General features: G+C 37.4%; 1 protein-coding gene across 1 annotated transcript in view; it reads left to right on the top strand.

Moving 5' to 3' along the window:
* Nucleotides 1–27,250, top strand: part of Fbn2 (fibrillin 2) — a 240,407-nt gene that overhangs the window by 15,794 nt on the left and 197,363 nt on the right. The window contains exon 4 of the mRNA XM_033765507.1: nucleotides 5,238–5,333. Within this exon, the coding sequence (XP_033621398.1) occupies nucleotides 5,238–5,333 (96 nt within the window). The remainder of the gene's footprint in view (nucleotides 1–5,237; nucleotides 5,334–27,250) is intronic.

Below are 27,250 nucleotides of genomic sequence, written 5' to 3'. Positions count from 1 at the left end.
AGAGGGTCAAGGCCAGAGTCCTGACTCAGCCCAGCATTTGGGGTGAGATGAAGAAGAGAAGCCAGCAAAGAGGAGTGAGGAAGAGTAGGCAACAGGGTAGGAGGAAGATGGGGACAGTGTGAAAGCCTGAAAGGAAAGGAAGAAGGCGGTAGCTCCACTGGTTAAGATTTCTGTTGTCCTGTGCTGATGCACTAGGCCTCTGTTTCTTTCCTCTCTTAACACTTTCATCTGGTTCAGAACGCCCTTCTTATCTGGTGTGTTTTAATAGAAATCACACCCACAATTTCAAGTGTGAGCAGTGCCCCAGTGTTTGTGCTTTGACGAGCAGAACAGGAGACTGCCTAATAAAAATGCATTGCCCGTTACATTATTATGATTTGGATCCAGAGTGTCCCCCAGACGCATGCGCTTGAGTGGGGCTTCTGGAAGCTGGTTGGGTCATGGGGGTGGCTCTACTCACTGGGAGAGAAGCATTACTGGGGTGGTCTGGAAGGCACTGCTCCCTCCATGAGCAGCTCTTTGCAGCAGCCTTCTGCCCTGCTGCTCCTGCCTTGGAGCCAGCACTGTGTCTTGGAAACGTCTAAAACTTGTGAGCCTGAATAGACCTGTCCTCCCCCTAAGGAAAGCAACCGGTGTCAAATAGTGCTATTCGCCCTCACGCCAGATAGGATGGCAGCTATGGATCCATCTCATTTTTCCATCTGTAGTCTGTCTTCTTCCCTGTCTTTCGCTTCACTTCTGTGCCAGGTGTAAACATTTTTTTTTTTTTTTGCCAAGATATAAATATTTTTATCTTCTTGGGTGGTCAGCATTTCTTCCATGGTGGAAATTTAGGCATATTCAGGTTTCTTTCTAACTCTTAATTGAAATACAAATTACTATTTCCACTATGTTTTGTTAACAAAAATATTGTATGAAGTACCTTTCACTGTGCCTCGTTCAAAAGGTGGAAATTTGTTTCTTCTGTCTTTTATTTATACTTCCATCTGTATCTCCTGCTCCTCTTTTGCTGTTGCTCTTCAGAGTAACCTTCAGATGCCAGAGAACAAATCGCCTTTCCCTACCCGGCAGAGAGTCATTAGTTTAAAAGTAAAGGGAATTAAGACTGAATGAACCCTGCAGTGTATAGTCACTGTGCTTTCACTTCACACAACATTGTATTTAACCTTCACACCACTGGGGTAGGGACGGCTAAGCCTGCCTTGCGGTGGAGGAGGCTGAGACCCTGAGAGATGCTGCGGTCAGTTCAGTAGCTGGGAATAGCAGCGCACAGCTCATTTTCTCTTCCCTACATCTCTGTGCCTTGCAAAATAGTGGGCAAAGCACGGTGAGATTTTGTTGAGTTCCTGCCGCACATAGAATCGTGATGGGGGATTCAGAGGCTACCGAATTCTGGTTCTGTCCCGGGAGGGCTCACTCTCGGGAGAGATAGGAATATAAGTGAATGGCTGTATGAGTGAGCCTCAATCTTTCTGTTCATAGACTCTTACTAGTGTTTATAGTATTAGAAATTAAATAGGAGAAATCTTAAAAATGTTGATTGACAGCAAACTTACTTTACGTACTTGTTTTGGTGGGGTTTGATACTGAGAATTAATTATACCAAGGGCACTCTACCTCGAGCTATGTCCCCAGCCAGCCCTTTTGATTTATTTTATTTTTTTAGAGGTAGGATCTCCCTGAATTGCCCAAGCTGGCCTCAAACTTGGCGATCATCCTGCCTCATCCTGCCTCAGTACCATGTCCCCCTGCTCCCTTAACGTGAATATTTTTATAATAATAACTGTATTTTCCAACCCTCAAAATGAATTTATTGAGAAGAAAAGCACTGTTAGTCTAACTCAGACAGGTTGGATTAGCTTTAACTTGTAGTAGGCCAGAGCTCTATCTGGGAGGAGATCAAGATTCATCCAGCCCTGTCTTCTTCTGGGCTTTGGAAACTCTATTTTGCAAAACCCTGAGAGAAGCCAGTCTTTCTTCCATTTCCTAAGTGAGTGTCCCAGACGGGGCAGACGACTGCTTTTCCACATTTGTATCTTTTTTAAAGGCCAGAACAGTGATGAAAGAGCACGTCTGGGAAAGTGACTTTCACTTCAATTTCTTACAACTTGATAGCATTTAAAGAGAATTCCTCACATTTTCAATAATTGCATTTGATTAGTTGAAGTATATCGGTTGGCTAGTGACAATCCTCAAGTCCAGGCAAGTATTTCTGGGGAATTACACAGAGTATCTGTCGAAGAGTTTGAATTCTTAAGCTTTGGCAGTTATTTTGGTGGAAACACACAGTATTTTTTTCCTCTGTAGTCCTATCCACCCCATCTTCCTCATTGTCCTTATTGACTTTATCTCCCGTTCCCCATCCTTTGTATTTATTCCTCTGTGTTCCCCGTGCCCCAAGTCCCATGGCTCTCAGGGTTGAGCTCCTCCTGCACTCTGGATGATGCAGACGGTCCATTGCAACAGGCCTGATAAGAAAGTGGTGGTGCTAGTCCATTTTTTAGACATCAATCCATGTATTAAACTTTTTATATTTAATGTGTGCCTCACTTCAACACACATAAATGTCTTTTCTCCCTCACTTTCCTTTAATATGAAATAATTAAGGTCCTTATGCTCTATTTTGAGGGCTCAAATCTTAAAACCTAAGCCCCTTCTCCATCTGTCAGGGCAGTGTTTCATTTCAACGGGATAAATGACTTGGGAGATAAGCTTTTGGTACAGTGTACCCTTGACTTACGAACTCATTTCGTTCATGAGGACTGATTGTGACTCCAGTTGGTTATAAGTCAAGACTATTTTTCCCATAAGAAATAGTAGAAATACCTATAATGCATTCTGAACCTCCCAAAGGAACCCTTAACCAATGTTTTCATAATAAAAAGGTTGTATAATGTGTGCAATTTACCAGAAACACTAATAATTCTCCTAATGCAATCACAAAAAATTGTGAGATGTGCCTAGTTTACCAGAAACAGTTTCATACTATACTCGCCATTCAAGTTGACATCTTCGGCTTGAAGGAAGAGAGGATGAAATGGGAGGTAGGTATTTGGAAGGAGAGTCCCCGTCCGTAAGAACTTCAGGAATCTAGGTCTCTGGTGTCCTTTCTCTACTTGGGAGAGTCTGTAACCCACTAGGACCTGCTTCTGGCTACTAGGTCTTAGCCTTTTTAGAACTAAACACTGGTCTGAGGTTGTCTGTTTCTATCTTTTCTTTAGCACTGTTCTGTAGTAGGACGTGACATATTCATTAAGCAAGTGAATGCAGCAATTGGCTTTTTCTCTGTCTGGTTGGTCTTCTCGATACGTGTTTGTAGCTCTGTCCATTTTTTAGGATTTCCTTTATTTCAGAAGAACTTTGCTGCACTGATTGTTGGCGCTCCCCCTCCTCTTCAGAGAGCTCCTCAGCTGCCATTCTCTGCTGCTCAGCCGGAAGTTGCTGAAGTCCCTCTGTAGACTGTTTCTCTGAGTGATCCTCCTCCAGTTCCTCAGCATCACCACTGTCTACCTGCAGCCTATGGACTCTGCTGTACTGACAGTGTCATCAGCCACAGGCTCAGCTGAAGGCTCAGGCTCCTCTACAGCCTTCAAAGTCTCTCTCCTGTAGAATTTGGGCCGTATTTCCTTCCAGGCAGATCTCAGTGTCCTTAGGAAGACATTGGTCCAGGGTTTCTTAATTAACCCCACACAGGAAAGACTGGCATTTGGGTCATAACTCAGGACTTTGGTTTTAATTTAAAACTAAAATTCTGGTCATAACCCAAGTTGTTGGTATGTGAGGCCTGTCAGAACTCAAGGGCCCACTGTACTGGAATTTTCTCTTTGAGAAGATATGATTCATAAATTCTACTGTCCCCTGTATGGAGGTTGGAATACTTAACCTTTCAAGGATTCTACACTGTGATCTTCTGGGGCACTTGCCCAGATCCTGGCTGCTGGGCAGAATTAACACTGAAAGGTGGTATATTGGAGGACAAGGGACAGTGGGTCTAATTCTGGCTCTCTGGTTTTTCCTGAGAGATTCTGTGAATCTGCCATGATTATTGTTGGCCTTCCATATTTCCAGATTATGGCTCTATGATTCAAACAAACCACTGATTAAAAACACTTGAGAAAAATGTGGCTGTAATGAACATGTACAGTCTTCTTTTTTCTTGTTATCATTCCTTGAACAGTACAGTGGGAAATTATGTTTATAGCCTGCACATTACATTTAGTATTATAACCAATAGACAATAGTAATATGGGAAGATGTGTGTAGATTTTATGCAAATACCATGACATGTAAGAAAGGAGTATCCAAGAATTTTGGTATCCACAGAAGTTCAGGATTCAGTACCTTGTACATACCAAGGGGCTATTGTACTTGAAATAATTTGTACTGTGAGCTAATTTTATATGAAAAGGGAAAAAACCCCGTGTTGACAGTTTGTTTTCCCCTGTCCTTTCTTCTATGATACACCACATCTAGCCTCTACACATTGATTACTTCTCTTGACATTTTATTACTAAAATTGATGGTATTTTCTCCCAGTTTTCATGTTAGTTTTTACTTTCCTGCTTTATGTTTTTCCTTTCTTTGGCTTATTTTTTCTTTTTGCTTTTTTCCCTTTATTGCCATACCGTCTTTATTTTTCCATGTAACATTTCCCCCTCCTTTTCCTGCCCTGCTAACTAGAGTCTGACTCCTTTGTCCTCTGTTTCTCATGTTTTACTCACTCTGTACCTGTGAGAAGACATATAAGGTACATAGAACAGAAATAGAGGGCTGAAGAAAAAGCACTTCTTGGAGATGAGGGAAAGGCAGGGGAGGGTTTAAATGGGGTGATTGAAAGGACTGAAATTATCAAGATATGTTATGTACATGTACTAGTTTCCCCAAACTGACATAACTATCATGCATTGCAAACACATACTGATTAAAAAAAAAGAAATAGAAGTTTGAATAGTGATATTCCAACCTTATGAACATCAGAACCATCCAGCCCTTCTGAAGTCGATTTAACAAACAAAATAAGCTTTTACCCAGTGCTTGCTCAACAATGTGATTTACATGAACTGGATAGGCTTTTATCTTAATATATGGTTAAAAGTGTTAGATGCATGATGAAGACTGTAACTTGTTCTTGAGAGATGTATTTAGTGTAAGATCTCTCACTGGCAGCACCACCACAACACAGTTTGTGCTTGGAAGTTTTTTATATAATGAGTGGTTTCTTTGTGTTTTGTGTTCAGCTGTCTGTGAAAACGGCTGCCAGAATGGTGGGCGCTGTATTGGACCCAACCGCTGTGCCTGTGTCTACGGCTTTACTGGTCCACAGTGTGAAAGAGGTAAGAAAAGAAAAATGAGACACTTATTTTGAAGAAGTCTCTTTTAAGCTGTAAATATGTATAAGTCAAACGACATGATATTTTTACTGTTCTTTGGTCATATTTGTCACTTGAATGGTAAGACCATAGAATGTAATAGCAGCAAGCACACCTTAATTTTTTACACTAAAGTGACCTCTTTTGGAGAAGCCAGCTCAGCGGCAGTACCTCCAAGGTGATTACAAGTGACTGACCACAAATTCTAAGAGTATGCTTAATTCATATTGCAGTCACTGTTGGGAGTCTGCTTCTGTTAAAAAAAAAAAAAATTGTCGCAATGTGCTTGGCTACAGAATTCCCCAAATCTGGCACAAATTTCCCTGCACAATGAGGGAAGGTTTAAGATTCTGTAATGAAGAGTCCCGGGCCTCAGGTAGACTGTGATCAAGGTTTTCATTTTGTTACTGTGCCTCTCTTGGCTTTCCTCTTCTCTGTTTCAGTTTTATCCAAACCTGGAGTTTTGTGGTTTTCAAATGCCTCTCAGCAATTACTGAGGCAACACGCTACTGTTCCCAGCTGTGTATAGAAGGGCTTTCCTCTAACCATGGCCAGTAATACCCTCCAGAAATGTTTCATGCTGATTTGCTTGAGCTTTCTTGTTTTTTAAACTAGTCTATAGCCAGAGGCAATGTTCACACATTTGATGTAGACTGATCAGAACCAGTCCTTGCAGCAGATGTTGATAGAACCTTCTCCAGAGTCACAGGGAAAGGGTCATTGGGTGCTGAGCAAAGTAGAGCTTCCTTTGGCTAGGACAGAAGGGTAGAAAGAATGGATACTCTATCCAGCGTTGTTCATTTTATCTGTGTAAATGTTCAGTCAGCCCAGTATGAAACCAGCTTCCCATGAATTGAGTAGCTTTTAAACTCACAACCCGTAGGCTGCTGAAAGATTCCAGCCATGCTCTGCTAAGTGACTTAAGGATTATGTCCCAAAAAATGTTGCGTTGGCATATCAAAGAAATTGCACTTCATAATGTAATAGCTGTTAAGCCCTGAATCGTACAGTAAAAATAAGTTTAAACTAAAAATGAGATTGTGTAAGTTATTCATTATTACATCTTCAAATTTATTTTACCACAGCTTGTAATAGCACCTAAATCTATATTGCACTCTATTGTGTAACTAGAGTATAAGAAGTTGTATCAGTGACATATTACAGGTACATAGTGATCATGGCTTATATATACAGAGGCTTTGAATTGCACTGAAAACTTCTATTTGAAAAATCATGCTTATTATCCTGACAAAAATCTTGATATTCAAGAGGTTAAATCTTGGGAAGTAATTGAGAAATTAGAATTAACTGGTGAAGTTTGAAAAGTAAGATATATTCAGTCTTTTAACATATGCTTATATATACACATCAAGATTTATATTATTCTTAATGTAGTCAAGATTTTTGGGACTTAAGTACATTCCACAAATGACAGAGTTTAGAGTTACGCTTAGGATGAATTTTAAAGTCTTTAGCAGATGCTTCTATTTGAGGAGGAAAAATTAATTTTGAAATGTAGGCATGAAAAGATAAACCATTCAGAATGGAATAGCACAAATTTCCTAGGCGGTGTGAGGTTTAAACACCATAGAGTGAAATGTAGTTAAATTTATGATTTCGAGCATAATCCTAACCAGTGGAGATGATGGTTCTGTTTTCTGGAAGTCTTAGAGACTTTGCAGCTCTTTTATCCTGAAGCAGATTTCAAGTTCAGTTCCTAATTGGCAAAGGAGTTGGATGGGTAATTTCAATCCAGAGGTTGGGCATTACATCACAGTTGTTCAACAGTTACTCCTTCCTGAGGTTTGCTAGTCTTTTACTAAATCTCTGGGAGCCCGGTAAAGACTTATGCACATTTTACATGTACAGCAGCTTGTTTTCAGAAGAAAATTGTAAAACTGATACGTGAATGAATCAAATTTAAGGATATTTTTAAAACATAGGTTTAAGTCTTTTAATTACTGCCCTTCCAATGAAAGTTCTAAAACTGCATTTCTTCCAAAGAAGCAGTTAAGGATTTCTACTCTTATATCATAGCCACGAAAGTTAACATTTTAAGAGACAAATTTGATTAACTTTTTAAAATGTATAATAGATAGTTCCACCAAACTAAAGAGTTCTTAATTCTTCTTAATAAATCTTATATTTACATAAGTACAAAGAAATTATGTTGAGGTTGGTGGATATATTTGTATATCGTGCTAACATTTAAAATTCATGCTGTGATTTTTTGATTACTGTTTTTCAAAATACATGTTCTTTATTATCTAAGAAGAAAAGAGCTTTGTAAAATGAAGGATATTCTCCCTCCTTCCAGTGGAATTGTATATAATTTTCCTTTAAAGTGGCCTCTTGGGATAAGTTGTGTGATAAAAGCATGGCTGCTTTTCCAGCTATCTGGGTTCTGGCAGACTGGTTTCCGGACTGGAGACAGAGACTGAGTGGTAACTAATGACTGGCATGATTGTGGTATTTAACTTGAGTCTTGGATCTGAGTAAGCTGAAACTCTGGAGTTCTCTTCTCCCTCTTGCTGATATGTGCAGTGACCTTTTATCCTTAGCATGAAAAAAGAAGAAAAAACAGTTCGAGTAGCCGTGTGCTGATGGTGAAATGTAGACAGACCAGCCATGGCCACAGCACATGAGGGTATTTAGTTCTTCTTTCTCCACACATGGCCTTTGAAAAACACGGACTTAATATACACCTGAGGGGGGGAAAAAAAAAATATATATATATATATATATACACACACACACCTGAGGATAAACAGAAATAGAGTCAGAATTGTGTAACAGGATTTAATTTTTTCCCTAATACTTAAAGTGTACCTTAGTATGTGTCAACAGAAACTTGGAGAGGGGGAAATAACAGAGCTTACTTAAGGGATTTCTAGATAAAGTAAAATGACTACCTGATCACCAGTATGGACTGCCCAGAGTTTCCCTTTCAGCTTTCTTTGAGTTAAATGATAGATAGTTGAATTCTTATTTCATAATTCAATTTTCCTTGAAGCTTTTATGAAGAACAGCTGTTAGAAATACATCATGACTCTCCTAGTTAACATATACATTATGCTATAAATTTGTATCGTGTAAATATGTCTTCTTTAGAAAAGTATATAAATTCTGTAAATTTTCAAAAAGCCTGGATACCTAGTGATATTTCTTTTAAAAATGTACATCTTTCAGTGAAAAATATCTCACAAAAGAAAAAATTTACTTTTTTAATCTGCTGGCAGCTTCAAGAAGAATTCCTTTCTTAATCTGCATCTGCAGTAAAAACAATTGTGAGATCCAGTTGCAAATGTTAGAGTTTATAAAATGTATTTCTCGCCTTCGCTTGAAATGGTAATGGAAGGATTGACCACCTGTTGTGGGCACCTTCCATCCAGGCCGGCTGTGGAGAGGGTTGGCTGAATTCAGTGCCTAAACACGCTGAGGAGGAGTTTGTGGGTCTCTCTCAGAGACCTCCGGCCAAAGGGCGCTCGCTCACCCTGACAGACAGCAGTTCACCGTCGGGGTCCTAGGGTGCAGACTCTGCGTAGTTAATCCACTGTGCAAGCCTGGGCATCTGAAAGTGTCTACACAGCCTCTGTTGGCTAATTCAGGGGGAAAGTGATGACAGGAATTCCTGTGAAGGGAAGAAAGCACACTCCACCACTTGGAAGTCCATTCTTCTACATAGTTGGTTTTTTTGTTTTTTGTTTTTTTGTGGTTTTTTTTTGTTTGTTTGTTTGTTTGTTTGTTTGTTTTTTTGCCCAGCCACATTTCAGGGGGTAAATAACTGTGATAGCTGCGGACCCTACTCTGCCTATACTCAGATTATCCAAGAAAAGGAATTGGGAGAGGTAGTTTGAGATTTTCTTAAATTTGGGAAACTCTGTAGACCAGACCCAAGTTTGTTCAGAGATAGCCAGTGAACTTGTGGTTGATCGATATTGAATCCATCAGCTTCAAACGTATTATAAAATACACGGGGTAAATTTGGGACAGTCTAGTGACATAACAAATAAGTGGCATGACCAGGAGTACAGAGAAGAATGAGGAAGAGAACAAGCTGGTCTTATGCAGAATTCAGTATGTGGTGAATGTGATACTTTCAAGAAATGTATAAACTATTTTTTCTAAAAAATCCTTCCACTATAATTTTATTATTTAAAAGTAATACATACTTATAAAATATGACTAAAAAGATAATCCAGTTAGCCACAATTTCTCCACTCAAAATTATTATTAACTTTTTGTAAATAGACTTTGAGCCTTTGTTTATTCTACTGCAACAAAGAATGTGATCTTTCCATTCTTATTAGAATCTTCTCTTCTGTATCATGAAATACATCTTCCTTCTCCGTTTAAGTATTAAAGTATGTTATACATTGCTGCACACTGTAAAAATGAGAGAGCAAGCCACTTTCATTCAACCCAACACTGTGTTTATAGAGGTATCCTCTTCATCTCCTGGTTGAGGAAGATTTCTCAGGTCAATGAGTAGCACTGAGGGCATGAAAAGGAAGTAGGAGAGCAAACAATCTTATTCAAGGCTTTAAATTCAGTTTCCGTGTTTTACTTGCACTAATTATATTTCCTATTATTTGAATTTATTTTTGTTTGTTTGTTTTTTTGAGACAGGGTCTCACTATGTAGTCGAGACTGACCTGAAACTCATTATGTAGCCCAGGCTTGTGTTGAACTCATCTGAGGTGATCCTCCTGCCTCAGCCTCCTAAGTGCTAGAATTACAGGTGTGCGCCACCACGCCCAGCTCTATTATTTGAAATTTAAAGTTATTTCCAGGTTTTCTTTTCTGTTTGTTTTTTTTCTGTAATCTAACTATGTGTCATTAAAATCTCTGTAGCTAAATCTGTGTCCTGGGTTATATTCTTAGAATATATCCTACAAACGTTATTGCTCAGTCATTGATTATATGCAAATTCAATATGTTTGTCTCTTTTCCCTCTAGAAATGCTTTTAAATTATGTTTCCCCCTTTGGCATTCTGTTTAGAAGTCCCATTCCCATTCTGAAATCTTATTAATATCTGTAGCTTTTTTTTGTAGTGCTTTTATATTTTTTTGCCCTTATTATTATATATTAGAATATACAGAAGAGTAAATAAACTTTATTTACAGATATTTAATATTTGTTCACCCAGTATTTTGTAAGTATTTCTTTTTAATTAAATATTTGGAACTTGAGTATTTAAAACAGTATATACTCTCTGTTAAGAGAAGCAAATTGTCAAAGACCAGCTCTTGTTATCTATTTTAAAGATGAGGCAGCAAACACCATAATAGGAGTAGAAACCAATAGAGAGCTGAGATGTACTTCCTAAGGCTAAATTCGACTGCCTTCTGACAGTTACACAAATGTACAGTGGAAATATAGCTCATTTATTGTTGAAAAGATAGTGTCAGATTAATTCCTGCATTGATATTATAAGATTATTACCAATTCTTAAGCTAACATTTCTTAAACTATAATTACCAATTACTGGAGTCACCAAACCGATACTTTTACAGAAATAAAATGTCTCCTCTTTTCTTGCACTCTAAAGATTTAGTAAAATGAAAATTACAAGGAACACAGAGGGAGATCACAGACTGCCAATCCCCGACTCACATGTACCACGAGCATACACACACGCGTCCCTTGTGAGGCTGTCGAGGAGAATATTTTATAACCTTGCACTTTCTAAGCTAAACTTAGCCTTAAATGGGCATCTGAAAAATGCCAGATCTGTGGGAACCTAACTTCTTAGCGCTAGCTCAAATGACATCCTTATCTCGAGTGTCATTAAGAGGACAGGGAAAGAAAATGAGAGAAGAGACTCGGGAAGACGCTGAAGAAAAAGGGAAGAAGAAAACACTGAACAGCAGAGAGGAAAGCGCAGTGCTCCTGAGGGAGTGGGGATTCCTGATGTGGAAAAGAAAGGCTTGTGCTGGGTGGAAATTAATTCATCCACCCATCTGGGAGAAGTTAGGGTTCTCCTTCCCAGTCCTTGGCTTATGCCGCTCTGTTGAGATCTGTAGAATAAGATCAAGTGCTCTGTCAGCCCGTTGCACTGATGTTTAAATTTTCCTTTGAACTAAAGCAGCATTTTCATTTTTTCCATGCATGTATCTTTGTTTTTGCCTTATTTAATTCAGAAAAACCTGCAGTACAGAAGGAAAATACTCAGATACTCACTGTCTTCATAAATCCCCAGCTGTTTTCCTATTTCAGTGGCAGGTCAGAAGAGATTAGAGGTTAACTGATCGGGAACAAGGCAAAACTAGTACGTATATATACAAATTAAGCACTGTGAAAGGAAATATTGTTATATAGGATTTAGTTGAAAGTAGTTCAATTAATTTATGTGGGTGGGAGTTACATAAAATACATCATGTATTTCAGAAGTCCTCAGCATTACAAATCCTTTTTTTTTTTAATTGAGTTTATCGGTACATTTTAGGTATACAGTACAGTTACATTAATCATTGGGATCTTGCACCTCTACATGACAGGTCTTGGTTCTCATTTTTTCCCCTTGTCCCTGCCCTCCCTTCACCCCCTCCTCCCCTTCCCATTTACAAACACTTTATTTCCATTTTTTTCATTTTCTTCTATTTTTTTCTTTTCCCTTATTACCTTTCCCCTACCCTTCCCACTTTCTCTACACCTTTAGCCCTTTTCTTCCTATTTCACATTATTAATTATCTCATTAGGATCTTATGTACTATTATAGTTTTTCACACCAGAGAAACTATTCGGCATACAAATTCTTAACACCTATTTCTGGGGGTTTTAGATAAAGAATTGTGGCCCTACAATTATCTCATGGATGATTCAGAGCATAAATGTGCTTAGTTCCTGACACATAAGCAGTGTGCCTCCCTCATGGTAAGCATCCATTATTGTGTTTTAGGAATGTGGGATGTAGTCAGAAGCAAAGATTATTAAGACCTGTGTGACATCGGAACACGATTGCCCTCTCTGATACCCAGATAAGATTTGCCTAGCATTTCACCCTTTATTGGGAAATTAATGCCTGGCAACGAATAAATGGTGATCGAAGATATTAGATCATTTTAGCAGGAATCCCCAGTTATCAAAAAGAACGGAAAAAGTAAAAATGGAATCACCTATGGAGTCCAAGTGTGTTTTGTGAACCAAGTCACACAATTAAAATTTAATGCTGTTTGTATAGAGTAAAACGACAGAATAAGTAGGGTATTTTGAGGTGATCCCGTTCCTGAAATGAGACTTATTTGAGAAATGATGTGCACAGGCATTGTTTGGTACAGAATAAGTACTCGATAAATGATAAGCTAAATAAATAATAAGAAAACTCCAAAACAAGAGAGCTCTTTTAGATAAATTGCCTTGAGCGGTGGGGACGAGGTTATTTCAGAATCACTGGGACTTTTAGTTTAGGGTACCTGAGTTTTATACACTGTCCATTTCATTGTATTAACTTTTGAGGGTTTCTTTTTTTTCCTAACAGTACAGATCAATTGGGCAAAAATATATAAAGTTGTCACTACCTTGCTTGTTATACAGTTAAATTGCACAGCCTCCTTACCTTTTTCTGACATAGTTTCACCCTTGGGTTTCTATCAGCAATTCATAGCTGACTTCTTTAAAATATCTTAGTCAGACTTTTCTTATATTCTGAGTGTTTCACAGTGTAGTATATATATTGTGCTTCTTGTATTTCACACTAAAGTTTAGGGGAAGCCACACCACATATGTGACGGCCTACACATAATGTTTCCAATGATCTGAAATAAGGTGAAGACAAGTGTAGAGATAGTAAAGGTTCTTGCATGTTCATGCAGACTTGTTTACCTAGTGTGTACCTTGTGCACAGTTAGTTGAGAGAGACGAGGATGAGGCTGAAAACATAAACTTGGTTCTTCATATACAACGTCTGGAATTCCAGAGTCAAGAGGTGCTATGAATAACTTCTGGACTTGAGAGGAGTCCTTCTCTGCAGAGGCTAATCTGGAGTGACAGGACAGAAGGGGGGCTGGAAAGACTGAAGGCAGAGCCCACTCAGGAGGACTTGTTTATGTCAGCAGGAGCCTAGCAAGAGATATGTTTGTGGAATGTATTTACTGATACTATGATTTGTATGTGCATCAATTAGATTATTGGCATGAATGTGAAATGGAAAGTTATGTAATGGTGAAGAGACGCATTCGTTTATATTTACTATGACAAATGCTTTAGAGGGATTTTTAAAGAAATTCAAAGATAGCATTTTTAGCATCATATTTCAAATATGAAAAGTGGAATACAAGGAAATAAAGCAACTCAACTTCATTCAGCTAAAAAGTGAAGAGAGCAGGTTTTGAACACGAGGCATAACCTCAGAACCCAAAATAAAGCACCGTGTTGCCGCAGTAATATATTCTCTGTACAAAGTGCTCATTAATGAAGAGGTAGCTTCCTATTTTTGAATTATTTTGTTATCTAGCATAGGCAGATAGTTCTGGTATGTAAATTTCAGACTATACCTCTGAATTCATAGTGCAGAGTTTCTTCTAATATGTGATTTAAAATATTTATTCAAAATTCATAATGCTTAAAACAAATGGAGACTTCCATTGCCAATCAAAATGGATGAGCAGAAAGAAGCCACATTGACTTAGTGTGTGAAAAGACAAGAAAACATAACAAAATACATGAAACAACTATTTTAAAAATACTGAATACCATGCAACAAAACGGAGATCCTTAAGAGAAAGGAAGCTGAGGGTGTGAACTGTTTGATTCTCTGAGGTAGTTGCTGGAGTTTTTCCAGTCTGCACCATGGGTCCAGCCAGCTGATGTCCTGCATTAAGAAGAGGGAGCTGAGATCGAGTGAGGCCAAGGTGGTTGGAATTCTCGGGGCAAAACAGCGGAGATGCCTCCGACGCGTTCTCAGGGCAGAACACCAAGAGCCACATAAACACAGAGGGTCCCTTCCAAATTCTTTGTGCCACACTACCCAATGCTGGCTCATGAGGAATTGACCTGAGGCTGGAGAAGAAACTATAAAAAAGAATTGGAAGGAACAATATTCTGAACGCACGTAAGACTGGAAATACTGCTTTCACTGTCAAACCAAACTGGAGAATCACATTCATTTATGGGACCCGTTTGAATATTCAGAAAAGTCCTGCCTGACTAACAGAAATGTTGCTCTGACCCTTGGTTAATACATTTTTGGAGGCAGTAGCGAAAAGGATAAGACACCTAAGAGAAAAGTTTAAGATGATTCATAAGAGTACAAAAATCCCAAGTACCCAATAAGATAAAACTCACAATGCTTAGCTTTCTAATCAATTAGTAACAATCAAGGATTCCTATGAAAATGCCAGAGAATGTAATCATAATAAAAAAAACAAAATCAACCCGGAAGTGATACAGATATTAACAGACTAGAAGACTGAAATAGCTGTTAGAAGAGCATTGCACAGTCTCTAAATTTAAAGGAAAGACACAAAATACTAACTAGGGATGTAGAGACCGAACTGAACATCTAGACAAGAAAAATACAATACCTGAGGTGAAAATTCTCCGGATGAGATGAACAGCAAGTTAGACACTGTAGATGAAAAGGTTAGTGAATCTGAAGACAGGAATAAAATTTACCAAAACTGAAGCACAGAGAAAAAAATGTTTAAAATGTAGGAGCACATTATTGAGATGTGTGACAATTCCAAGGCTATTAAATACATCTAACCAGAGTTATCAAAAGCAATGAGTGTCAGGAAAACTGTATTTCATGAATTAATAGAAAATTTATAAATTTGATGGATGCTATAAAGCTGACAGAACCAAGAAGACCAGTGAACCACAGACAAAAGAAGCGTTAAGAGAATTATATAAAAGGACATCAATAAAAATTGCTTAAAAGCACAAATATAGAGAACATCTTAAGAACATCCACAGAGAAACATGTACAGAAGAAGAAAAGGTGAGGATGCCAAAGGACTTCTGGTTGGAAACACTGCAAGTGCAAAGGCTGTGCAACATTATATTTAGAGTACTGAAATTAAAAGAAAAAAGTGTGCCTACACTTCTATATCCAGAAAATGTTTTCCAGAAATGAAGGCAAAATAAAGCCATTTTAAAACATAAAAGATAAAAAATGTTTTATCATAAGCAGCATACTCTGTAAGAATTTTTTTTTTTTTTTTGGTACTGGGGATTGAACTTGGGTCCTTGTGCTTGCAACGCAGGCGGTGGAACCACTGAGCTAAATCCCCAGCCCTCTGCAAGAAATTTTAAGGGGAGTCTTTCAGGCAAAAAAATACTATCAGATACAGATACGAATAGATAAAAGAATGAAGAGCATCAAAAATGTAACTAGGTAAATGTATAAATTTTATTCTTTGTACTTTAATCTACTTAAGAAATTGGCTTTTGAAATGAAAAATAAGTTCAGTGTTCTGTGGGATTTATAAAAGAAGTGGTGATAAAATAAGTTTTAAAAACAGCACAAATGCTAGGAGCTCTTATAGTATTTGTCAAGCAATGTGATAGTACCTGAAGTTAGACTTTGATAAGTTTAATGATGTATATGCTGAATCTTAGAGAAACCACTCATACAGAACTATAGCTAATAAGCCAAAACTGTGGTAATGAAAACAAACAGAAAGAAAGCAGCAAAACAAGATAAAGAGAATGAATGAATGGACAATTCAAAATCAAATAGAATTTGATAGATTTAAACCTAGCCATACTCATAATAAAAGTAAGTGTAAATGGCTTCAACACTTCAGTTAAACAGATGATTATATATTATAATCTGTTTATACTCTACCTATAAGCAATCTATTTTGAATAAAAATACTAGTAAGATTAAAATTTAAAGAATTGAAAGAATAACTGACCAATACTAATGAAGAAGCCAGTGTGGCCAGATTAATGTCAAATAAAGCAGACTTTGGAGCAAAGAGCATCAGGCATTAAGAAAGTAATTTCATGATAATAAAGATGTCAGTAAAGAGGCTAGAACAATTCTAAATGTTTACAGATGTCATAACCCTGCTTCAAAATGCACGAAGTAAAAACTGAGCCACAAGGAAGAATAGATAAATCACAATTATGGCTATTTCACTATCCTATTCTTGACAAGAGTAGATTTAGTTAATAGAGACAGAAAACAAATGTCCCAGATCGGTTTATTTAATACCAATTCTATGGAAACTTTCCTAGAAAACTGGAAAGAATTTAAAGCATGCCAATTCATTTTATAAAACCAAAGGCATCTTACCAAAACAAGAAAAAGATATTTTTACTTCTCAACAAAAATTTATCCAAGTATATCAATGATAATATATTAAAATGACAATATGTTGCAACTTACCAGGTTTTATCCGAGGACATTAAAAATCAGTGTAAATCATAACAAATCATAACAATCATATGGTCATTTAAATAAATGTAGAAGAAGCATATTAAAAATCCAAATTTCTTTCCCCAGACTGTAAATAAACTAGAAAGTGGAAGAGAACTTTCTCAAAATGATAAAAAGTATTTCAAAAGATCTGTAACTAATATCACACTTCATAGTGAAAAGCTGCTTTCGACTTCGTATCAGGAACAATGCAAGATCAACTGCTTTCGCCAAATTAGGGCTGTGTAAGACAACATAATAAAAGTAAAATATATGGCAAAGGGAGAAGTAAAGCTGTCTTTTTTGCAGAAGACATAATTTTCTGTGTAGAACATCTGATGAACTTCACAAAAAAGTAACTAGAGCTCCTAAGTAGATTTATTAGCAAGGTTGTAGGATGCAAGGTCACCGCATAAAATTTGTTGTATTTTTATAACTAGCAGTGGTCAATTGAGAATTTAAAGTAACATCACTTACAGTATCATAAATATTGTGACATTCTTGGAGATAGTTCTGGTAGAGATGAGCTGGTCTTGTGTATTGAAAACTACAATTCATTGTTAAACAAAATTAACAAAGATCTAACAATCAGAATGCATACTGTGTGTTTAGGTTAGAAGACTCAATTTTGTGGGACGTTGATTCTTCTCAGATTGATCCATTGGCTCAATACAATCCTGATCAAAATGATAGGTAAATTGTTGAAAAATGTATGTAATATGAAAATTCAGAAGACTGTAGTAGCCAAAGCAAGCCTGGAAGCAAACTAAATTGAGGGATTTATACTGTTTGCCGGATTGATTGCCAGGCTATCTACAGAGCCCAATCTCATATATGCTGTGATGGTTGATCGCTCCTGTGAACTTGATTGGCTTGAACACTGCTCAGGAGAGTAGGAAGGCACTCTTACAGGTGTGTCTGGTGGGTCATGCACACATGACCTTGGGGACTTGGTCTGGACTCTGGCCCTGACCTCTCAGGCATTGCTCCCTGTGCTCTTATTCCCAGCTTCCATGAAATGGACAGCTTTGCCCCATCACACCCTTCTGTTATAGTCGAATGGGCCACAAATAGTCCAGGTTCTTGTACTAGGGAATCAATTGCCAGTTGTACACCTAGTGGTAAGTAGCAAGTAGCTATGCTTATTGACAATCACAGAGGGGAGCAGCAGGAACAAGCAGAAGGGCAAAGGGAATCAGTTAGAGGAAAAGGAACTCTCCGTAACTCAGGCTTCTAGTATTTGTGCCCTTGCTAAATGAACAAATATATTCATTCAAAAAGTTGTATTCAGTACCTTATAGCAGCTGTATCTGTAATAGCCTCAAAAGCTAAACAACTCCAGTGCCCATTGGTAGATAAATGGGTAAATAAATCACACATTCATAGAATGAAATTATTCTTTTTTCAGTGCTTTATTTCGTATTCTTTTTTATTCATCTATGTTGCAGTACATATGTTTGCATTCCGTATGTAGCGTCCGTACATGTACACAGCACACTTTGATTCTTTTTTTCGTCCCCTTTCCCTCTCCTTCCATCTCTTGATCTTTTTCTCATTTGCAAAAGTTCTATCTCCCTACTTCTTATTACCTTTTGTTTTGCTCTTTATTTACAGTTAGATTTCTCATATAGAAACCAAGAGACATTGAATCCTGCCTGTCTGATTTATTTCACTTAACATTTTGTTCTCAAGGTGCGCCCTTTTCTTACAGATGACTCAAGTTTTATCTTTGTGCTCCCTTAGTACTGTACTTCCTTAGATGTACTACACCTGCTCTTGGCCAAAAGGCTGAAAGGCGACCCCCCTCAGATATGAATACCATATTTTCTTTACCCATCCATCTGTTGATGCACACATAAGCCGCTTTCAAGATTGAGCTATTATGAGTTGTTCTGCTGTAGGCATGAGTGTGCATTTATCACTGTGGTATGATAACTGTAACTCTTTGGGACAATACCTGGAAAAGCAATAGCTGGGTCAGATGCAAATTCTAGTTTTGGAATTTTGGGCAATCTCTACACTGATTTCCTTAGCCTGATTTTTTTCTAAGTAAGTAGCTGTTTTTCTCCTCAATGTCTTAATAGCTGTAAGTTTATAGTTAATTATGTATATCATTTGTTCTTTTTATAAGTTCTAGTGGAAGTGATGTCATCATTTGAGCTAGAGTGAAAGTTTTCTTAAACTTGTGGACAATTTCTTCTATTGTATCTCTGAGTAGATTTTCCACTTAATTTTAGCTTCGCTGTAAGTAAGCTTTTTTGTTATACTTAATCTGTTACCTTGTCTTTGTTTTGATTGTTGGCACTCATTTTTAGCTATTTCTGTTCTAGTGGTTTTGCCAACTAATATAATGGTTTTGTAATTATGTGAGGTGTTTTATTTGCCTTTAGTTTGTTTATCTCAGAAGTTTCTCTTTTATTTCATTTTCATCTAAGTTATGTTCAACCCTTTTATTACAGACTTCATTTTCTTATGAAGTTCTTAACAGATGCTCTGTATAAGTTTCTTTTGTTTCTTGGGGCTTTTTTCCTTCTAGTGGAACATCTTTCTTGGAAAAAAACTAAGTATAATGTACTACATAATTACTGTCTCAGTCTGTTTTGTCTTCTGCTTGCTTAAAATGGGTAGCTCTATCCAGAGCTTCTATTTTCACTAACTAGATATAAACAGATCTTTCCTTTTGTTCCCTTCAAACGTTACCTTCTAATGTTTACTTTCTCTAGCTCTTGTTTGAGACTCAGATATTTAAAGTACTTCGTGTTCTGAGCCCAAGAGAGGAAAAAAAAAGACTTCTGCTGGGATTTGGGCAGTTCTGATGACTTTCTAACCTTTGTGTTCCTGTACCAGGATCACTCCATCTTTGGTAAAGCACTGGGAACACTTTTGCTGTCAGAAATCATGCTAGTTCCCCCATTGCCCTGTCATGCCCCAGTATTAATTCCTACTCCCCATTTTGGTTGTAAGGGGCTTGAACCCTACCTTAAGCTTCCCAGAAGTCCTCCTTTCTCACGTTCCTTGTTGATTCTTTCTCCTGTTCAGTGCTGGGGATATTGGACTCGGTGCTGAGGGTCCTTGGTCCTTCTGTCTTTGCTGTCTAACTCCTCCCGTCTGGTAGAGATCCAGGTTCTATTTCATTGTTCTTTAGTTGTTCCTTTTTTTTAATGACATGTTATGTGGGTACAGTGGGAACTTTGAATCCCATATGTTTTCCCTGGTTTTGTAAGCTAAATTTAAATGTAGCTCTCCAGGGAGAATTAATGCAACTTAAAATTGTGACTAATTATCTTCATTCCCTGAGTTACTGGAAGGAAGAGGGGTTATAATACTTTCTTCTGTTTCATTCCTTGGCTGCCATTTTTCAAATATGTTGGCGGTAGTTTGAGCCTGTTTCCTTCGTTAAGTCCCAACAGTCAGTTTTTTTGTTGTTTTTAGCTGTGACCTTTGTTGTATTATGGTTGTTTATTTTAGCTCTAAGAAAGGGAGATTGTATGATAGGGTGTCAGGTGTGCTGTATTTTTCCTGGAAGTTGATATCACATTTTAAATTTTTGACACGGAAATCTCAAGTCACACAAAAAGCCACGTTCTAATAGAATGTGGTATAATTGGATATTGTAGCTGATATTTACAAGTACGATTACGGCAGTTTATTAAGTACACATTACTGAACCAAGACATGAGTACCTCATCTTCATCTTCTCTGGATGAAAGACTATATTTCCCGTGACCATACTTAGTGTCACAGTTTAATGCATGCAGATTTCTTCCATATGGGCAAAGCTACATGTTAATGTTTTTATCTGATTTATAATAGGATACAAGGCACATTCCAAATTTGACCAAGATAATTTTTGTCTTTAAAAAAAAAAGAATGAAGTTCTCCATGTCACAGTAGAAACATTAGAATTTAAGAGATTACTGTGTTCTTGAGTGAGTCAATTCACAATTGCTGGTTTTGAAAAAAAATGAGGGTATTAGGCTACATAAGTATTAGGCTACATAAGGGTTTACTCATGTTTCTTGGTCCTAAAAATCACCTGATCTTTTTTGCCAAAAATATTGCTTATTTTGACTATTTTAGGCCCAGTGCTCAAATAACACTAATTTTTAACCTTGATTGCATATTGTTATTACCACGGACTTCTAAAACAAAAAATGCTCTTGACATTCCAACTTTATGCCAAATCAATAATGTAAAAACCTTTGGAGCAGAAGGACCCAAGCACAACCCTTAGTACTTTTTAAGGGCTTCTGCTTATAGTGTGTGAAATACTGGCCTATCACGAGCACCTTCAGAAACATGCTAGGATTTTAAAAAATCAGTTTAATTGACACATTTTTGGCATACGTAATGACTGCATTCATCACAGGAAATTTGTACCTGTTCGTGATATATCTTAGTTCTTCTCTGCCCCATTGTGCTCCCTTCCTTTCAGTCCGTCTTCCCCTTTACACTTGTAAAACTTCGTTGCTTTTCTTTCCTTTCCAGTCTTTTTTGTAAATTCCTATTCTCTTCCCTCCCTTCCCCTTCCCCTCTCCCTGTTCGCTTTCTCATTTGAACACTTTCTTCCTACTTCCCAATATCTGTCCTCCATTTTGGTCCCTATTTACCTTTCGAGTTTCTCACAGAATAAATAAAATTGTTATTTAAAATTATTCTCCAGGCGCATACATTTACCTAAAAATATCTCAAGTTTATCTTTCTTTATGGCAGAGTAGTCCTCCAACGTATATTAAAACCGCATTTTCTTTATTCATTCATTCGCTGGTGGGCAAATGGGCTGTTTCCGGTTTTAGCGATTACACATTGTGCTTCTGTAAACATGGGAGTGCATGTATCACGGTGGTATGCTTTTAACTCTTCCAGGGAAGAGACCTAAAAGGAGAATAACTGAACCAAATGGAAGCTCTACTTTAGTTTTTTGAGGAATCCCACACTTATTTCCGTGTTGGTTATACCAGTTTACACTTCTGCCAACAGTGGGAGGGGTTGCTTTCCTCACAGCCCCACCAGCGTTTGTTGTTGGTTGATTTCCTAATGACAGTCATTCTTTCTGGAGTGGGTGGATCTCAGGGTTGTTTTAATTTGCATTATTTGAATGAGGAGTGATGTTGGTGTACTTGCTGTTGGTTCTTTTTCATCTGAGAAGTATCTGCTCATTTCAGATTTCATTTTTGGATTGGATTTTAAATTTAGGGGGTCTGAGTTTTTTGAGTTCTTTATATATTCTACAAGTTAGTCCTTTGTCTGAGAAGTAGCTGGTGAAAATTTTCCCCATTCTGTGAGTTGTCTCTTTACTCTGTTCGTGATTTCTTTTGCTGTGCAAAAATTGGATGTTTTTGTAATTTGTTAAGTTTGAGAAATAATTTGTTAAAATAGCTCCAAAAATTTAAATCAGTAATTAATTCTCTTGCTCGACACAGCTCCAAAATAAAGCTACTAGATAAAATGGACTCTCAGATTATTTTGAAGATTTATAATGTCTTTAAATACTATTACTAGAAGAGATTTTTGCCTCCCACTGATATGACAAAAATGGATTTTGCTTTAGCTTAAGGTTTTCTCTCTCTCCTTGAAAATCACAGTGACTTAGATGTATATAGTTCCTCAAGGAGGCTAAATTAAGCCAGAAGTGTTTTAATGACTTCATATCTTACTATGTGGTAAACTAAAAACAAATCCAGACATAGTTTTAAAAAGATATATAGAAACTGAAAGACTTTATATAATTTCTTAAAAGACAAATCCCATTTCTGTTAAGCAAACATATGATGCCCTATCTTGATGAACTTAAATCCACATTTTCTTCAGTGGCTACGGTATAGGTTTGTAGAGTCCAAAGAGAAGGCAGTATGTAGATTATAGTAAGATACGTAAAGTAAAATGACATTGTAGATATCTTTTCATGTTTTTTTATTCTTTTTTAGATAAATATTGGTCTTATTAAGTATTCATATTTTACCAATGATTGCATAGTTTCTGTCGTTTATTACTATGGAAAACTATGTACAGCTTGCGTGAGGCCGTGGGAGTCCGATCTCTTTCTTATTTTGCCAGGAATGATTTGTGCGGTGATAGGATCGGAAAGCTGATAAAAAGACAGTTGGGAGGGTGTGGCTGATTCCATGGGATCCCAGGCCTCATTTTTCTGGCACAGTGCACTTGAGGAAGTCGCCAGGAGTCACAGCCAGACAAAACGGAAGAATAGCTCTGAAGATAATGCTGGAGCAGGCTAGGGAGTGAGAAAGTCACGTTGGGGAATCCCAGTGGAAAACGGCCTTCACTGTTAAACGATGACTGTGTGAGGTGTGAGGGGGCTCTTTGCTTCTCTCTCTAATCTTACGTATGATGAAGATGTTGTGTCAGACTCCACCAGAGCCTCCTCTGGGTCTCTGCGGGCTGTGCAGGAAGCGCCCTGTGACGTCCCCTGCAGAGTGCTTCGAGTTCGTGAGATGATCTTTTCCTGGAGTCCACGGCGGAGAAAAACTTGCCTGTGCTCTAATCCCACTGCTGTGTCTGTACCAGGTCTCTGCTTTGTCCTCCGACTTCCCACGGTTCTCAGCACAGAGGGCTCAGATTTTCCTTTTCTTCTTTACCTTTGCCTGGTGCCAGACAGGTGTCAGACAGAGAGAGAGAAAGACGGGCCTACAGATAGGTCGTGCTAAATGGGAATTTGTTTCAGAGTATACTCCAAATATATAAAGAATTTGGTTCCTTGCATGACACAGATGGCTGATCAGTGTTTTCTATTATTAATTAGTAAAATTACGAAGCAGGCCCATCCAGTTCTGCCACAATATGCTATTTGGAGATTTTGTGATTATTATTTCTTTTAAAAATCACATCTTGCAGTCTCTTGAATTAAAACTCCAACCTTCTCTCTATCTTGCAGACACCACTATGAACTAGAAAAGCTTTCCTTTGCTTTTAGATGCTTTCCTATTGGAAATTGGTCTTAATAAATCTAAGTAAGAAATCTAAATAACTGCATCATGATCCCCCCTACCAGAGACTGTAGTGCCCTTTTCCTTTTGTCAGCTGGTTCTGGAGGTTTCAGACTACCCTAGAGACACTGGAGCAAAACTCTAACCATAGAAGTTACTTAAATACTATGTAGAAGTTTGGAGTGGACCGTTTGTTCCCCTGCTTTGTTCCTCATTCACTTTTTTTTCTCATTGAGTTTTTTATTACATTTTAGGTATATACTACAATTACGTTCATCATTGGGATCTTGTACCTTTACATGACAGATCTTGGTTCTCATTTTTCCCCTTGTCCCTGCCCTCCCTTCACCCCCTCCACCCTCCCCTATTTACAAAGACTTTGTTTCATTTTTTCCTTTTCTCATATTTTTTCTTGTCCCTTATTTCCTTTCCCCTACGCTTCCCACTTCCCCTATACCTTTAGCCCTTTACTTCCTATTTCAAATTATCAGTTATACAATTTGGGTCTCATTTACACTTTTAGTTTTTCACACCAGAGAAACTATTCGGTATTTACACGTGTATGTCTTATTTATCCTCATTTGCTTTTGATTATATTTGTGGAGATTATCAAACCAGACCTAGAAAATTTAGCTAATAGTTCATAGTGTTCCAAGGAAATTTGGTCCACAAATCTCTGAGCATGTGGGATTTCTGGAGTGTAGTTATACGTGGCACACCCGTGAGTGTCATGGGTTAAGGGTTCCTGAGTTTGGTGTTTGGTATTCCGTGTGTTGACATGGCATCGAGCTGTTCTGGACCCTGAACATCCAGGGTCCCACCTGTTGAAGACATTTAAGGAAGGGTATTCCACATTCTGACTGTTTAATGTATCACTTGTGTTTTTCTTTCAGTGGCTGTCTTAAAATATTTCTTTCCATGGTGTTTTGTACCTTTTAGAGTATAAATTTTGGTCCAGATTTGCCTTGGTATTTTATTTTTGTTGATGCTAATGCAAATGGAATTATGTAATTTCATTTTTTAATCCTTCATCACTAGGCTACTGAGATACAGTTGATTTTTTTGTGTTGATACTGCATCTGGCAACCTTGAAGAACACACTAATTAATTCAAATAGGCTTTTAATGGGTATCACAGAACTGTGTATACAGATATCATCATGACATCTATAAGTTTTACTTTTTTTTTTACTCCAGTGGATGACTTTTCTTTTCTTTTCTTTTGGTCTAATTCTCCTAGCTAATGTCTCTATTAATAATGTTGAGTAAAAGTGGCAAGAGTAGATATCCTTCTCTTATTTTAGGGAGAAAACGAGTCACCTTATGTAGGGTATTTTCTGTGGGATTTTTGTAGTTGTCTTTTATCAAGTTGAGAAACAGTACTTTAAATGTTTTTATCATGAATGGTGCTGGATTTTGTCAAATGCTTTTTCTGTGGCTACGGAAATGATCATATGACTTTTGTCCTTTTGTTCTATTGATAGGGAATAGTGTGATGGATTTCATATGTTAAATCAACCTTGAATTCCTTTATTAATCCCACTTGGTTATAGCACATGATCCTTTGTGTGTGTTGCTGTGTTTGTTTTGCTAGTAGTTTATTGAGAATTTTTATATTCTGTGTTCACAAGGAATAATGGTCTATAGTTTCCTTATAATTTCTTTGCACTTCATGTTCTATGATTGTACAATGAGTTAAGAAGTGTTTCTCTTAAGGTTTTGTAAGTGAATATACTTGCTTGTATTGGAACTTCCTCCAGTGAGCCCTGGAGTGGGAAAGAGGTGAGCGACCTCCACTCTTGCTGTTCTTTCTGTGACTTAATAAATTCTCTTGAATAGCACTTACTTGTTTGCTTTATGCCCATAGAACAATATTCAGAGACCTAAAATGGTTCTTTTTAAAGTCTTTTTTATAATAATGACAGTTCCGCTCTGGACTGGGTTAACATAGCTCCTTATGCTCCTACTTTACTTTCTGTGTACAAACATTCTTCTTTAAATATTTGATCTAATTCATCAAGTTTCATCCTGGCGTGTTTTTAGTGTAAACATCATGTCTGATACATATCATTATTCTCTCTTTCATTCTTTTCTTCGGCTGCTTTGCAATCTCACTTGATGCCCTATGTTTTATTTTTTTTCCCCATTCCTCCAAAATCTCTGTTGTCCCCATCTTATAATTTGGATCCTAGCCCCTTAGTTGCAATTTTTTTACCACACGAGGTATATGATGACGTCTTACGCTAAACCTGCTGGCTTTCCTGAGAACTCTGGTGAGATAGGACATCGGCATTCATGCATTTATCGAAGCTCAGTGCCTCACAGTGATTTTTGATACCCATAACCATAATAGATGTCACTAAGTCTCATCCATTTTCCCCTGGAAATATCACCTGAAGACATACTTTTCCTCTCGGTGTGGTGATAATTCCTTAATTCAGGCTCCGTTTGCCTTTCTAGATTGTTTTATTTTCAGCAGCCACCCTTCTTCTGGTAGGATACCACCTTTAGAGTTTTTTATATATACTTCTAATTCAAAGAATTTTCTGAAGTACCACACTAAAAACGTGCTTTCATTGGCTTCCTGTTAGCATAAGATAAAGTCCTCAATTTTTCACATAGAAATCCCCTTAGGAGGGATTGGACCCCATTAAAATTTTTGCATCTTAGATTGTGAAGATAGTAAACACTAGAGGTATGAAATTTTAATGTCACAATCCATATTATATGTTTACCTGGTATCCAACATATATTGCTTATGTAGTAATTATTTGCTGTTACCGTAATTAACGTCCTTTCTCCATAACTGGAAATTTCCCTGACCTCTCTGTCCCTTACATATACCCCATCGTAGTTACAGTGCAACACAAATTGTGTTTTCCCAAATATACCTTCCATTTTTATTTTTACGCTGTGCCTTTCTACTTAATGCCCTCAGTACTGGATTTCCCACTTTAGGGCTTCCTGACATGAATGAGACATGAAAGTGAATCCCTTATCTTTCTTACGTACTTCCTGTATGCACCAGGTACTGGACTTCTCTGTCTTTGTCGGTGTGCTTCCCTTAACAGATGGTGTGCTCATTAAAAACAGGTGTTCATAATTTCATTTACCTTCATGTCCGTAGATCTCTACAATTATGATAATGAAAGCCCTGTGGCACTTACTGGGAAGATATTTGTTCAGTGTAAATTTATTTTATCGCTTGTCTTTGCATTCTTTTTCATTACATGTTTTTGTATTGAATGTTAACATCTATGCCTTTTAATATGAGTTCAAATTAAAGTTTAATCTAATCTGTTTTCCCAAATATCAGTATTTATATATTTTAACAAAACTTTAACTCTGTTTATTAGATTGTGGACAAACGATACCTTACACTATGGAAACAGTCCTGTGACAGTTAAATGATTCTTTCTTTTTTTCTTTTATTGAGTTTATTGGTACATTCTAGCTATAAAGTACAGTTACATTCATTACTGGGATCTTGTAACTTTACATGACAGGTCTTGGTTCTCATTTTTCCCCTTGCCCCTGCCCTCCCTTCACCCCCTCCTCCCCTCCCCATTTAC

The sequence above is a fragment of the Fukomys damarensis genome, unplaced genomic scaffold (assembly GCF_012274545.1).
Source record: "Fukomys damarensis isolate Sample0158 unplaced genomic scaffold, DMR_v1.0_HiC HiC_scaffold_3, whole genome shotgun sequence".
NCBI lineage: Eukaryota > Metazoa > Chordata > Mammalia > Rodentia > Bathyergidae > Fukomys > Fukomys damarensis.
The sequence above is the reverse complement of the archived record's forward strand: the minus strand, read 5'-3'. Positions and strand labels throughout refer to the sequence as shown.